This window comes from Cavia porcellus, unplaced genomic scaffold, assembly GCF_034190915.1.
Source record: "Cavia porcellus strain 051 isolate PalLab524CR breed Dunkin Hartley unplaced genomic scaffold, mCavPor4.1 scaffold_10, whole genome shotgun sequence".
Classification (NCBI taxonomy): domain Eukaryota; kingdom Metazoa; phylum Chordata; class Mammalia; order Rodentia; family Caviidae; genus Cavia; species Cavia porcellus.
In genome coordinates, this window is record NW_026947493.1 from 37,788,410 (window position 1) to 37,803,879 (window position 15,470).

At 36.1% G+C, this 15,470-nt stretch overlaps 1 protein-coding gene across 3 annotated transcripts in view; it reads right to left on the bottom strand.

Moving 5' to 3' along the window:
- Positions 1 to 2,894: 2,894 nt before the first annotated feature.
- Positions 2,895 to 15,470, bottom strand: part of Dennd6a (DENN domain containing 6A) — a 77,554-nt gene continuing 64,978 nt past the window's right edge. For all 3 annotated transcript variants that reach the window (XM_063257334.1, XM_063257333.1, XM_063257336.1), the window contains 5 exons: positions 7,855 to 7,908; positions 7,636 to 7,745; positions 7,333 to 7,435; positions 5,981 to 6,055; positions 2,895 to 5,586 (listed from right to left, as the gene is read on the bottom strand). In XM_063257334.1, the coding sequence (XP_063113404.1) occupies positions 5,455 to 5,586; positions 5,981 to 6,055; positions 7,333 to 7,435; positions 7,636 to 7,745; positions 7,855 to 7,908 (474 nt within the window). In that variant the 3' untranslated portion in view covers positions 2,895 to 5,454. The remainder of the gene's footprint in view (positions 5,587 to 5,980; positions 6,056 to 7,332; positions 7,436 to 7,635; positions 7,746 to 7,854; positions 7,909 to 15,470) is intronic.

Genomic DNA, 15,470 nt, shown 5'->3' on the forward strand with positions numbered 1-15,470 from the left:
ATAAAAAGGAAAAAGACAAAAAAAAATTTAAGCTTAGCAAATTGTATGCTTTAAAAATGTTCGGTTTATTTCTATTGTACCTCAATAAAGCTGTTTTGTTTGTTTGTTGTTGCTGTTTGAGACAGGATCTTGCTAGGTAGTTCAGGCTGACCTCAAACTCCCTGGGATATGCTCTTGCCTTGGTCTCCTGAATTCTGAGGCATAGTTACCACTCTCAGTAATAATGCTATATTTTAAAATCACAATTTATTGAGAGATATAACCAGAGGCTTTCACTATAAAAAAAAATTACCCACTTCATTAACTGAAATCAATCATTTCAAAACCTCCCTACTAACGTCCAGCCAGCATGATGGTGCATGCCAAAAATCTCAGCACTTGGGAGGCTGAGGCAGGAGATTCACTTCAATTTTAAGGCCAGCCTAGGCTATGTAGTCAGTTCAGTTCAAGACCAGCCTGATCTACATCATAAGACCCTATCTCAAAAAAACAATTCCATTCACTTAATAAGTATCACAAGTCCAAAATGTAAAGTCACTATTTACAAAATTATTTCAATTAATGTAAAAGCAAGTTATATTATAATGTATTCATACTGGCTGGATGAAAAAACTTTAGGGACAGGGAAAAACATGAGCTCTCTATGACTAAGGAGAAATAAGTGTCAGTATGACAAAGAGAAGGGGAAAATAAAAATAAACAGGAGCCAAGCCTAACGGTGAAGCCAGTAAAACAGATTGATTCCTATGCTTATTAGACAACAATATCTGAATATGGAGAAAGGCATGGTGTTCAAGTTAACAGAAAATAGCTTGGCATTATTCAGAAGTTCAGTAGTTAATACTAGAGAACATGGGGCTGGGGATTTAGCTCAGCAGCATAAGCCGCCTGCCTTGCAAGCAGGCAGTCGTGAGTTCGATCCCTGGTACCGATAAAAACGAAAAAGACAAAAAAAAAATACTAGAGAACATGATATAACAAAATCAATATGTATCTCTGTATCATGAGATAATCAACACTATAATTGCAAAATAAACATCATGAAGTTACTTCACTAAACATTACCTTAAAATTTGTTCATCCAAAATTGGTTAGATGATGTAGCAATCATAATTGTTAAATTGTTTCATTTGTATTTAAAACATACCTGCATAAATAATTACGAAAAAATTCTAAAAGTTTTATTAACAAATGCTCTTTTCTACTTATATAATACTATAATTTGTCCAAGTTGTAGATGACTTACAAGTAGTGTTTCTTGGATTTATGAATGGGTATTAAAAATTTAGTGGTTATCTTGAGTTAATATATTTTATTTTAAAATATCTCAAAATTCAGCTTTTTAAAATCTTTTTTCCATTATTTGGATGGGGAGGCTGTTTTGTAATGCAGGGTTCCTTTGAACTCACTATGAAGTCCAGGCTGGCCTCAAACTCACAGAAACCCTCCTGCCTCTGCCTCCTGAGTGCTGGAATTATAGGCATGCACCACCATACTCAGTGATTATCTGTTTTTGGAGATCTATTAAAAAGTTAGCATTTATTTTTTTCCCCCAAGTTAGGCTGAAAAGGAGAAAGTAAAATCCAGATGTGTAAAAACAAGTAAATGGAGTTATATACAAATGAAAACAAAAAGACAAATCTTAATGGTATTTCTGATGACCTTTTACAAGTTAAAGAGAAAAGCCTTAGAATGAGACCTATCCTGTTGACGCGTTCATCTTGGATTTCTCATATCCTGAATAACAAGAAAGTAACACTTCTGTTGTTTAAACCATAAAAAGTTAAATGTACTGAAATATTTCACAGTATACCCTGAAACACATTATTCAGTAATTTCAAAATGGAGTAACATTCAATATATTTTTAACGAACTAGTTAAAACCCAAACAATAGGGGCTGGGGATTTAGCTCAGCGGCATAAGTGCCTACCTTGCAAGCAGGCAGTCATGAGTTTGATCCCTGGTACCGATAAAAATGGAAAAGACAAAAAAAAAAAAAAAACCCAAACAATAATAAAATTTACTTGCTGCTACCTTTGAGATTTTTATTCTTTTATGTGGGAGATAGGGACATGCTTTACTATAAATGCTTTTATTTTTATAAACGCTACTTTTAAAAACGAGAAATACAACAAAATGTGAGATTTCAAGTTTTAAAAAAAGAAAAGTACCAAATATATGAAAATGTAACAATAACAGATAAATAGGTTTAAAGTAAGTTTTTCGATGGGGTCTCAAGTTGCCCACGTCTCAAACTCATGGGCTCAAACAGCCTTCCCAAATCAGCCTCCTAAGTAAATAGCAGAGACTAGTCATGTGCCAGTAATTCTTGGCTAAAATATGGCTATCAGAATTTCATAAAATCAATGTACTATTAGAAAGTTATATAAAAATCTTTTAATTTGTTAAAGTGAAGTGCATAGAAAAAGGTTCTCATTTGAATTTCTTTAAAAAACAAAACAAAACATCTTTCAGGGCTGAGCCTGGTAAGTCAGGTTTGTATTTCCAAAAATCTGAGTAAGAGACTAAGGTAGAAGAATCACAAATTCAAGTCCAGCCTGAACAACTCACTGACTCAACAAGATCCTATCTGAAAGTAAAACTTTAACAATGAGCTGGGGATATACCTCAATTCCCAGTACCACCAAAAAAAAAAAAAAAAAAAAAAAAAAAAAAAAAAAGTCATGAAATAAAAGGAATTGGACTGGGGATTTAGCTCAGCAGCATAAGCACCTGCCTTGCAAGCAGGCAGTCGTGAGTTTGATCCCCGGTTAGGGGGAAAAAAAAAGGAAATAAAAGGAATCTCGTAAGGCACAAGTTTCACTAACCATGCCAAACACCCCCCCCCCCCAAGCATTCCAAACTCACTCAGGAAAAACACGAGATATCCAGGTACTTTGAAATTCAAGGCTTTTAATTCAGTTTTTGGTAATGACCATAAATGCCTCCATGAAGCCTTTTTCACCGTAAATAGAGGGTACTAGCCATTACATACCACCCTTAAAGCAGTGATTCCTTCTAATGCTGGTGGAGATAAAACATTAAATGGCAGTTTAGATAACAAAGTCTTCTTTTAAAAAAAAAAACTACTCTGAAGAACAAAAATTAAGTTATCAACCAGTCTTTCTCAGATTTCCAAAGTAACTTAAATTATTCTTACAAATACATAATTTGAAATTAAGATAAACTGGAATAGTATGTTTTTCAACATGTGTTAAGTTTCAGTTAAATACAGTAAAAATAAAGATACCATTATCACACTAATGGGCATCTTTTGCTACTCTACCTGTGCAAAATAAACTTGAAATGATATATCCTGTAGTGGTACAGTTTTTAAGATACTTGATATGACACTAACAATTTTCAAATTGTGGTCACAAACTATATATAAATTGTAAGAGTATTAAAATACAACTTTTTGAAAAATAATGAGATGACCATAACTAAATAAAATTTCCTACAAAGTTATGAAATACTTCGGCATATAAAAGTAGTTACCCCTCTTCTGAAGGAACAACTGTTGTTTCACAAAATAACCCATATGATCCAAGGCAAACGATTTCTTCCAAACGCTGTATTCTCTCTGTGACTTAGAGGTACCCTTCAAGACACTGAATCCATAAGAAAAGGGCACATTGGATATTAGACCACAGGCACAAACATAAGAACCTTTCTTGGAACAGGAGTGCTCTTATGTTTTAATAGCCACAGAGAACAAGAGATAGCTTTTGGAGCCATTTCTTTTACAAACACAACTAAATTTGGTTGTGTAGGAGATAATTGAGACACAACTATTTACATATGTGCTATATTGTGTGTGCCTATTTTAAATACTGGCTTTTGCAGGTCATTCCCATTCAAACATAAATCAAACAATCTTACTATATCAAATCACAATCTTCTATTTTTGGCAAGGTAGTATACACAAAAGATAAATTTAAAAAAAATGATTTAGGCAAAAGTTCCAAAGTCAAGCAACAAAAAGTGTTCTGAGAAAGCCAGGTGTGGTGGCGCAAGCCAGTAATCCCAGCACTCAGGTGGCTGAAGCAGGAGGGTCATCATAAATTCAAGGCAAGCCTGGGCTCCACAGTGAGTTCAGCTTGAGCTACATGGGGAGACCTTGTCTCAAAAAACTCAAACGAATAAAAAAGTGTTCTGAGAAATATGAATTTTGGGGAAGTAATACTGTCCAACAAATAATGTGGGAAATATATTCTATAATCACTCAACTAGCACAAAAAAGGCTTACAGATATGTTTGAAATAATAGCTCCATTTAAAAACAGCTGAAAAACACCCTTGAGAAGTGGGGTCTGTGGGCAACCCACTTTTGGGAACCTCTTGTGTCTCACTGAGACAGAAGCTTACTTTCTCTCAATAAATTCTTCCTACTCTTAAAAAAAAAATAAATGAAAACAGCTGATTATGAAGTTCATAATTAAAATGCCTCCATTTTCATTAGCTTCTACAGGCCCAACTAGTGAAAGGCAGAGAAAATAAACTTTTACATAATTACCACAAGATGCTTTCTTGAGGACTGGGGATTTAGCTCAGCGGCTCAAGTGCTTGCTTGGTAAGGGCAAGGTCATGAGTTCGATCCCCAGTACCAAAAAACAAAAAAAAAAATTTTTTTTTTTTAAAAAAGATGATTTCTTGACTTCAAGAAAACCAAAATTTTGAAAATGGTAGGGGAAAAAAAAGTGAAATAAGATTTGGCCATACAGTGTCTGTCTGGCAAGTGCGAGGTCATGAGTTTGATTCCCAGTACAGAACAAAACACATACATACTCACACAAAAATATCTGGACAAGTGAGATTCAGTCTCAAAAAAAAAAAAAAAATGCATGACCAATGAAAAAACTACCATGCATACTAATAAGCAAGATGAGAAGAAAAATATTTTTAAGCAATGATTATTCAATAGAATGCTTATAAAATTACATATAATCAAGCTAAAAAAAAAGCTCAAAACTAGCAGCTGGACTCTGAAACATGTAGGACAACAGAAGGCACTACATAAGCATCAATTACATCTAACTATAGTTAGACAGTTCAGTCTTTTCCTTCTTAAGATGGCCAGTGTGAACATTAATTTCATATCCCCCTGAGTTTTAGTATGTTTGGGCAAAGCAGCACCAGTTTAAAAAAATATCTGCAATGCCAGCACTGCAGTATGGAATCACTTATACTGATGGCCCCACAGGTCTCTCATAAGAGCACTTTAAAACATGATTAAAAATATAGAAATGCCTTTCGGTGTTTCAGTATTAAAGTGGAACAACCACAAATACCCATTTTTAAAAATAATGCACCAAAAAAGTCTATTTGTACAATACAGCTGTCCCACCCTGTGTCTAGCATTTTCCATTCTGCAGCATGGAGACATTGCCTTCGGTGTCCGTCGAAAAGTCAGTATGCTTCATGGTGTACAACCCTTTTAGGCTGGAGTAAAGGTCATGTCATGCCCGTTTTGAGCAGTATGCTTTGGAGATCTTCTGGCAAGGCTAGGATGATTGCATCAATATGTGTCCGTAACTTTTCCATAGTGTCAGGCTTCACAGGTAAATGCTCTCGACCAGCCTGCAACTACATAAGGAACATTTGGCAGCATTTACATAAACCCATATTTATATATTATATTCTTTATATAAACAATTTGAATAGTTTAACAACTAGGAAACTTTAGTCTTAGACTAAAATTTATAGAAACTAAAAAATAGAAGCACATACTGTTTACATTTCTGAGATCAACAAATTTCTAAATTTGTAGATAAAATATAGTATTAAATATAAATGACATTTTTGTAGTGTTCATTAGTCTCCATGTAAATATCTCTAGAATAATATTGCATCATTATGATCTGCCTGAGTGACCTCTAATTCAAAGTTACTTCTGAGACAGGACATGAATCTTCAGTTCAGGTGGAAAGAAAGTATCTTCACAGAAAAATATTGATTTTCATCTGATTTGGCTACATACCAGCTTATTTTTCAGCTTCAATACAAGATCTACTGTTTCTACTTCTGTGTGTTTCTGGATCCAGAGAAGTAGGTCCTAGACAACAGACAAAATCCTAATCAATAGCTACTCAAAATAGTATTTATACTTCTGCTTCAATAGGCAAGGGTAATGAGAAAGGAAGACAAAAGGGAGAGGAGAACAGGATAGTCAACTCAGATACAGAATCACAATACAAGAAAAATTTCATGATATCCTAGAAACTGTCAACTAATATTCAGAATTAGCCAGAATAACTGTCTAATACTTGGAAGTAAAACAAAATGCAAGGGAAGTACTTTCTAAAGCTATATCATTTGCAGATACAAAGTCCCTACAATGAATGTGATCATTCTGCATAGTTAAATTGTATCAATACATTTAATAAGAAAAAAGAAAAATACTTTCTGAGGTGGCTCTTTTAGGTCAAGAAAGACAAAGAAAAGTGTAGCTTACTACAATACTAACCTCTACCAGTACGGTAATGAATACTTTATCAGGAATATCACCTAATAAATCAAGATGACTAAATACAAATGTACTACAGGCTGTAAACTTTGCATCTCCAAATATGCTCTCCTTGGGCTCACTTTGTGGTTGCCTCTGTTGTATTCTTTTTATGAAAGCCACAGTAACTGGAAGTTTATTATTAGAAACAACATTGAGGTTAAATTACCTCAAATGTAAAGCTAAATAAAAATAAGTCTATTGTATTTTCACTTGCAGTTTAAAGTAGTCTGGTAATAAATCATAGAATATGAAAAATCAGTCCAAGCACATGAAAACAAAGTTGATACTAACTGGAAAAGGTGACTAAGTCATAATGTGTAAGAGTTGGAGACTGCCAACACTTGAATCCTGACTCCCTCCAGTGGTGTGCTAGTAAATATTTAACAACCCATTCTTTAGAAAAAAATTTCTTGCTCACAGCATTGGCCAGCTTCTACTGTAGGTGATTTCAGCCTTCCAACCTGAGGTAACTGAAGGCAGAACTGGGAAGATATATGCACAGTTAGCTCTCCTGAACCAATGCAAGAGCACCCGGTACACTTCTTGCTTACTACTTAGCAGTGAGGTGAACCAAGGCAAGCCATGCACCTTCTAAGCCACAGCTGTTGCATAAGGCAGCTCATATGCCTGCCAGTGAACTGTGAAGATTAAGGGAGTTTATCTGTATAAAGCACCTATACACTCACTGCCTGGTATGACACATGACCTAGATAAATTAGCTCTTTTTACTAGGTATAAAGGAAGAGATGTGGGTATTCAACCTCTAAGCATTATTTTTACTTTCAACAGCTGTTAGTCATCACACAAACACACTGTTTTCTAACCTCTTCACAGAGAGCTTCTAGATGGAGTGCTTCCAACTTTTGGGTCATTTCTTTCCGCCGGGTTTTGAACCAACCATCAAAATTTGGAGACTTCAGAAAATGCCTATAAAAATAAATTTTAAAAAAGCGAAGTCTGACTATGGTTGACTTCCCCACTTTAATACATTTCTTACTGACAGCTCTAAAAATCATGATAATAGAATTTTTCAAAAAGAATCTAAAAGCTTAAGGCTAGTTTTCTGTTTTGTTTTCTTTTGAAATATAGATCTACTGATGAGTAGGAAGGAAAGGGAAAAGACTAACCGGTAAAGTCCAATCCAGTCGCCTTTTATTCTAGAGGTCAGCTGTGGTCCTGTTTTTTCAAGTGTTTTCATAAACTCTTCTGGAAGGAACTGTCTTAACTGGGGTGGGCTCTAAAGGACAATATGCACTATACTTACAAACTGGAAGTGTACAGTTTATACTCAAAGAAGGTAACTGCATGTACAGAATTCAAATAGGGATTTACTGGAATATTTTTACCTTCCACGGAGAAATAGTTTTCTGCAAAGGCATCAAGCTTGCCACGTATCTTTCCTAAAAACAAAGAAAAGTCAATAAAAGGCATTCTTACCTATACCATCTGACACAGAAGTCTTAAAACTTTCTTATTAAGGTGGGTCACAGTAACCCTCACCTTCCCCTCTGTTTCTGGGAATTGCTGACAATAAACAAAATCTCGGATCTACCTTGTCTGATAGTAAAAGACAAGACCCCATTTCAGAAGGGGTTTTGGTCAACATTTGTGAGGAAGGGATGCTGAAGAATCAGGACAGAACCTACCGGCTTTCCATGCCCATTCTATGAGCATTAGGCCAGATCCTTTTTGTACAACCACATTTTGAGACACTTACCCATGCTTCAAGCATGCCTATTCAATGAGTTCTCCATAAAAACCCCCAAAATGAGCCAGGGATTATGATGCGTTCCTATAATTTCAGCACTCTAGGAGGCTGAGGCTGAAGGATCACGATTCAAACCCAATTTAGTGACTTAGGAGAGCCTTCTCAAAAAGAAAAAACCAAACCTAACCAAAACACCCCCAAATTTTTAAAAAGGCTATGGCTGAGTGTGGGGCACATGTCTATAATCCTAGCACTCAGGAGGCTGATGCAGGAGGATCACTGTGATTTCAAGACCAGCCTGGGCTAGATAGTGAGTTCAAGGCCAGTGTGAACTACACTATGAGATCCTGTCTTAAAAACAAAACAAAACCAAAACAAACAAAAACTATATATATTATATATATGTTATAACATATATATTATAAAATATGTTATATTTATTATATGAAATATATATATATATATATATATATATATATATATATATGGCTGGGGATGTAGCTCAGTGTGAAGGCCCTGGGTTCAATTCCTAGTACTATAAAAAAGAAAAAGGAAAAGAATACAGAGTTTCTACATAGCTGAGGTTCCTAGAGAGCAGTGACTGCCCTCTTTTCCTATGTCTTACTCTATATATCTCTATTTATATTCTTGTAATATTCTTTATAATAAACCTGTTAAATGTGTCCCTGAATTCTATGAGATTGAGTTGGGAAGTCACAATTTCAATGTAAGTTTAACTAAATCTCAGACAATCCAAGAAATATTTTTGTTTTGTATTTTGCTTTTTGAGGCAGGGTCTCAGTATGTTCCCCAAGGTAGTTTCAAACTTATGGGCTCAAGTGATCTTCTCACCTCAGCATCTCAAGTTGCTGAGACAATAGGTATGTGTCACCTTGCCTGGATCAGATTCTTAATGACAATAATTAACCTTACTAAGTGCCAGAAAGTGTATGTAACATTTTATATGCATGATCTCTCATATTCCTTCCAGCTATCCTATAAGGTGGGTATTACTGGGAAACTAAAATTTCAAAAGGCTAAATAAACTGGCCAAAATAAATCATCTTAGATAACAATTTTTGTCTATATGAATTTAGTTTCTACTTTTTAACACTACAATAAAGTTAATTAACTTAAATAGATTTTTCCCCCTACACTGTTAGGCATTTAACACTGAGCCTCACATATACTAGACAGTTGCTTTACTGCCGAGTTATAACTCTTAGTTTGACATACAGGCTTAAATGGAACAAAATTAACTGACATTCTCACACCAAGAACATTCCATAGGATGTTCACAGGTAAATTATATTAATAACTATGTAAAATCAATGATTCAGTTTCCAGATTCAGCTCACTATATCATGATGCTGCTTATTTATAAGACATTCCTGAGTTTCTTAAATACCCATCTCATGTAGTCATTTACTCTACAAATATTTGTGTTGAAATGCTTCAAGCCCTAAAAGAAAACAACTTCCAACCCAGACTAATATGGCCTTCAAAACTATTTTAGTGGAAAATAAGATATTTCCATGACAAAGAGCACTGACTATCAAAACAGCACTCTGAAAAATTCTCAAGGATATCCTAAAAAGAGACAATGAAATCAACAATGCCAAAAAAGTCCAATAAAATTAATACAAAACTGCTAGGTGTGGTGATGCACGCCTGTAATCCCAGCACTTGGGAGGCTGAGGCAAGAGGATTGTTGTGAGTTCAAGACCAGCCTGGGTTTCAAAGTAAACTCCAGACCAGCCTGAACTACATAGTGAGACCCTGTCTCAAAAAAGACAAAATAAATAAAATTAATACCGCAGGCAGGGTGAGCAGAAGTAGAGTCAGTAACAGAAAAACAGGAATAAGGTTACTCCCAGTAACAACTCTCAAGATGAATCTCATTCCCCAGTCAAAATACAAAATGGATCAAACGGCAAAATTCAAAAGTATGCTGTATACAAGAAACACATGTAGGACCAGGCAAATAGCTCAGTGGTGTAAGTGCTTGCCTGGCAAGTGTGATTCAGTTTGATTCCCAGTAGCAAAAAAAAAAAAATTTGGATTACCCAAAAAGAGGCAATAACAATTATAAACACACATACACCTAGAAATGGCACACACAATTTCATAAAACAAACATAAATGGACATAAAAAATCACACAAACATCAACAGAATTATAGTGGGAGACCTCAATACCTCATCATCACAAATAAACAGATCAATTACATTGAGAGTCTTGAAGTTGGAAATTGAACACACATGCAGGGCTGCCACATGGTCAAGGCATGGCAGACCTGAGAACAAAGAGACACCTCAAAGGGCAAGATAAGGCCACAGCGGAGGAACCTGGTTCCAGTCCCAATTCACAAGATAGAGACTGCAGCTGCAGGCATTTTACTCAGGTAGTGAAAGTCAATCTGACTTTCTCCTAAAATACTAGATTCTGCTCAGTTTCCTGCATTTTCTACTTTAACCCCTTCCTTGTTTGAAAAATTAAATAAATACGGGCTTCCCAGAGGCATTCCTTGTCCTACCCCCGCAGAGTCTGAACTCTGCAATAAGGTTTTGATCCTCCTGGAACCCTAAAATCATACCACTTGTTTCACTTATTTTAGGCTTTCACCATACACTTGTTTGGGAGGCTGGGGATCCTGGCCAGGTCCCCGATACAATTAGACAAAAAATATCAACAAAGAAATATCAGAGTTGAACCCAATCTATGAACAAAATGACTCAATTGATATCTAGTGTTCTTGTAACGACAGAATACACATTCTTCTCGGCAGCACATGGGACTTTCTCCAAAACACACCACATACTAGCCCATAAAGCACACTTTAGTAAGCGCAAAATAATGAAAATTATCCCATGTATATTATCAGACCATAGAACAATGAAACTAGAAATCAGTGGCAAAAGAAATCACGTAAGCATTATCAATGTGTGAAAACTAACAATACTCTTAAATAATCAACGAATCAGGGAAGCAATCAGTTCCTAGAATCAAAAATGCATAGATCAATAAACATATAAATAGAAGCAAGGATGAAATCACACAATCATCTCAATTGACAAAGAGAAAGTCTTTGACAAAATCCAACCTCCATTTAGTGATAAAAACTGCGAAAAAAAATTGGTATAAAAGGACCAAAAGCCATTTAAGACAGACCTCCTGCCAACACCATATTAAATGCAGAAAAACCTAAGTTTTCCCTCTAAAATCAGGAACAAGTCAAGGATGGCTCCTTCAAAATAGTACTGTACTCAAACATTAGCCGGAGCAATCAAGCAAGAGAAAGAAATAAATGAGATATGCATAGAAAAGTAAGAAGTCAAATTATTGTTTACAGACAACATAATCCTCTACATAGAAGAGGCAAAAAATTCTGCCAAGAGACTTCTAGAACAGCCAAATTTAGTAGCATTACAAGACACAAAATCAACACACAAAAATAAATAGTATAATTCTATGCCAATAATGAAATTACTGAGAAAGAAATTAGGAAAATAGTATCATTCATAATAGCATCAAGAAAGGTTAAATTATCCTAACCAAGGAAAGGAAAGACCTCTATAAATAAAACTATAGTACTCTGAAAAAGAAGGCTAAAGAAGACATCAGAAATTGGAAAGATATACCCTGTTCCTGAATAGGCAGAACCAATATTGTCAAAATGAGGTAAGTTTCCAAAACTGATAAACAGACTTAACACAATCCAAATCAAAATACCAATAGCATTCCTCCCAAAACTAGAGAAAACAACCTTAAAATTCATATGGAACCACAAGAGGCCTAAAATAGAACAAGAGTAAAACAAGAGTAAAACATCACAAGCCCAGACTTTTAAATTACACAGTGATAAAGACAGCATGGAATTGGCACAAAAACAGACATGTGGGTCAATGGAATGAAATAGAGCATGCAGAAAAAAACCCTAGACATATCCAGCCATCTGGTCTTTGACAAAGAGGTGAAAAGCACTCGCTAGAGGAAAAGACAGCCTCTTTAGCAAACGGTACGAGAAAAACTGGCTATACACATGCGGAAGACTAAACCTGAACCTGTATGTCTCATCATGGATTAAATTAAAATCAAATGAATTAAACACCTACATGTTAAAACAGAAGCAATCATTTGGAAAAGTAGGTAAAACTCTTTCATTTATGTATTTATTTTCTGTTTTTTGAGAGAGGGTCTCACTCTGCAGTCCAGGCTGGCCTTGAACCCAGTATACAGCAGGAACCCTCCTGCCTCAGTCTTCCAAGGGCTGGAACTACAAGCATGCATCACAATGCCTAGCTATAAAACTCTTGGAAGGCACACACACGGATAGATTCCCTCAACAGAACCCCAATTGCATAGGAAACGTCAAGAGAGCTGAGTGTGGTAGCCCATACCTGCAACTCCACCACATGGAAAGCTGAGGCAGAAAGACTACTATGAGTTCCAGGCCAGCTTGAGTAACAGAATGAGGCCTTGTCTCAAACAAACAAACAAACAAACCCTAAAGAACAAAAAACAAAGAAAATAATATCAAGCATCAACAAACAGGACCATAGCAAATTAAAAAGCTACTACACAGCAAAGGAAACAACTAAGAAAGTGAAGAGATATTCAACAGAATGGGAAAAAATTTGCCAGTTATGAGACAAAGGACAAACACCGAATAAAGGACTCAAAAAATTAGACTCCCTCAGAATAAAAGGCTAAATCAAAAAGCAGGTATCTAAAATGAATAGACATTTTTCAGAAGAAGTACAAATGGCTAATATGAGAAAAAAATGCTCAACCTTTCTGGGCATTAGAAAAAGGCAAATTAAAACAACATTGAGGGGGCCAAGAATTTAACTCAGTAGTATAAGCACGTGCCTGGCAAGCAGGAAGTGGTGAGTTTAATCCCTGGTTAAAAAAAAAAAGATTAAAAAACAAAACAAAACAAAAAACCCAAAACATTGAAATCTCATTTTAGCCCAGAAAAAAGAAATGGCCATCATCAAAAAATCAAATAATAACAAAAGCTGAAGAGGCTGTGGGGGAAAAGGAACCCTTAAACATTGTGGTGGGAATGTAAAGTAGTATAACCGTTATGGAAATCAGTATCAAGATTCTTCAAAAAACTATTCCCAGCTCTTCCACTTCAAGGTATCTTCCCAAAAGAGGCAAAGACATCATATCACATGTATATCCGTGTGTTCAGCAGCACAGTTCACAACAAATCTTAAAAATGGCCTGTATGATTATTACAGATGAACGGATAAAGAAATTGTGGGGTTTATACACAATGAAGTACTATTTTGCCGCAAAGCAGGACAAACGAGTCATTTATAGGAAAATTAATTCCATGTTAAGTAAAATAGGTCAGCCGGGGGTTTAGCTCAGTGGTGTAAGTGCCCGCTTGGCAAACATGAGGTCATGAGTTCAATTCCCGACACACATACAAAAAAAAAAAAAGAAAGTAAAATAAGTCAGACACATAAGCTTAAATATCACGACTTCTCTTGAGAAATGCAAAATATAAATAAAGAGCAAAATAAAAGATAACAGGAAATAGGGAAGGGGACAAATACAGGAAGGTTGGTGTCGTCAGGGGAGAGGGGATGAGAGAAGATGAAGATGTGTTACGCACATGAACCAGCTTGTAACAGCAAAGAACCACATACACATGGCCACAGACAGCTGAGGTTTGGATCCACATGACAGAGAAAAGCCACATCATGATCATGACTTTCTATAAATGAAAGTAAGTTTATTATAAAAGTACAGCAGATACGAGCACAGTCCAGTAATACACTGTTACCACACAAAGAGGCAGGGGACAGCAACGAAGAGAACTCTTGGAGCCTCTGGCGGGCGGAAGAGAAAACGCTGACACTACACTGTTTGTTTCTTAAGTAGGTGTTCAGACAAAAGTGGCTGGGTGCCAACAGGCCTGCGTATCTTAGAGCAGTGTCTTGGGTCTCACTAAACCAAGGACGGTCTCACACTGCACTCATGGCTATCTGCACGTAACATTCTCTCCCAGGGGAAATAGCCAGTTCTCAGTAGAAAGGCATCAGCCAAGGCGACCACCATTTCAGTAACTCTCATCACTTTTAACTCTTCTCTGACACAGCTCCCCATGAGGAATGTAATCACTGTAAGCAAGCACATACAAATGAAAAAATCTGAACAATTTATGTGCTACCATAAGCCAAACAGAGGAAATCATAATAGTAATCATAATCTGTTATCATTGAGCTATAATCAGTGGGTATATGAAACTGTTCAGAAGACAATTATCAGAGAAAGAAATTCCTTAGTAACCCCCAAACTCAATAATGGCATAATTTTCACATTGGTTTGACTAAGGGCACAAGCTTCCCACCTGCCCAGACCTGATCAGGCAGCCAGGCAGCCAGAGTCATTTCCTGGCCCATGCCACAAAGTAGTTCCCAAAAGCAGAAGAAGAATCTACATGGCCCCTAGGTTGAATTATACTTGAGCAACAATGGGTACTGGGACTGTGTTCCAGCCTCAGTTCTGCTTGTAACAGTGATATGGAAAAATACTGCTGGGTGCCCAGCCATGAATTTGGATGTAACAGCTGCAGGAGTTCTCACTGTGGCAACCACCTCACTCACAGACACCCTAAGAGCGTCTGAAACATATGCCCATAGCATTAGGGAAAGAAGAACTTGTAGTCCCAGAAAGATTACATTAAAGACAGGAAAGAACCAAAAAGCATCTTGAAGAAAACTCAGATAGGATACATGACTTGTCAAGTTGGCCTGAAAATACTCTTCTAACACGAGTTCTTCTTGAAGTATACAAAATGTAGCATGAAATAACACTAGCTCTATGAAGAATGGGGCATCTTCTGGGAAGAATCTCTATTCCTCCGCTAGCCATCAGACTGGGGAATTTAGAGATGCCTCTGACAACCTCCACAAGCACCTAATTAATGAATTGGATCTGATTCTGTTCATACAGTGATTACCTGAGTTGATCACAGTTAACATGATCCTTGGATGCTGCTGTACTTGCTAATCTAAATGCTGCATTCCTAATTCAGTAAAACTAAAGAACAGACACTAAAATTAGACTAACTTTTACCTACAGGATTAATCAGTAAGTATGTCAAGCTTACTAATATCTACTATAGCAAGTGGTCAAAAATTCGTTTCAACATTAGTTCTAACTACCTAGTATAAATAATTTTAGTATATTAGTTATGATGTATTTTAAAAATTACTATGTAAACCTTGAAAAAGT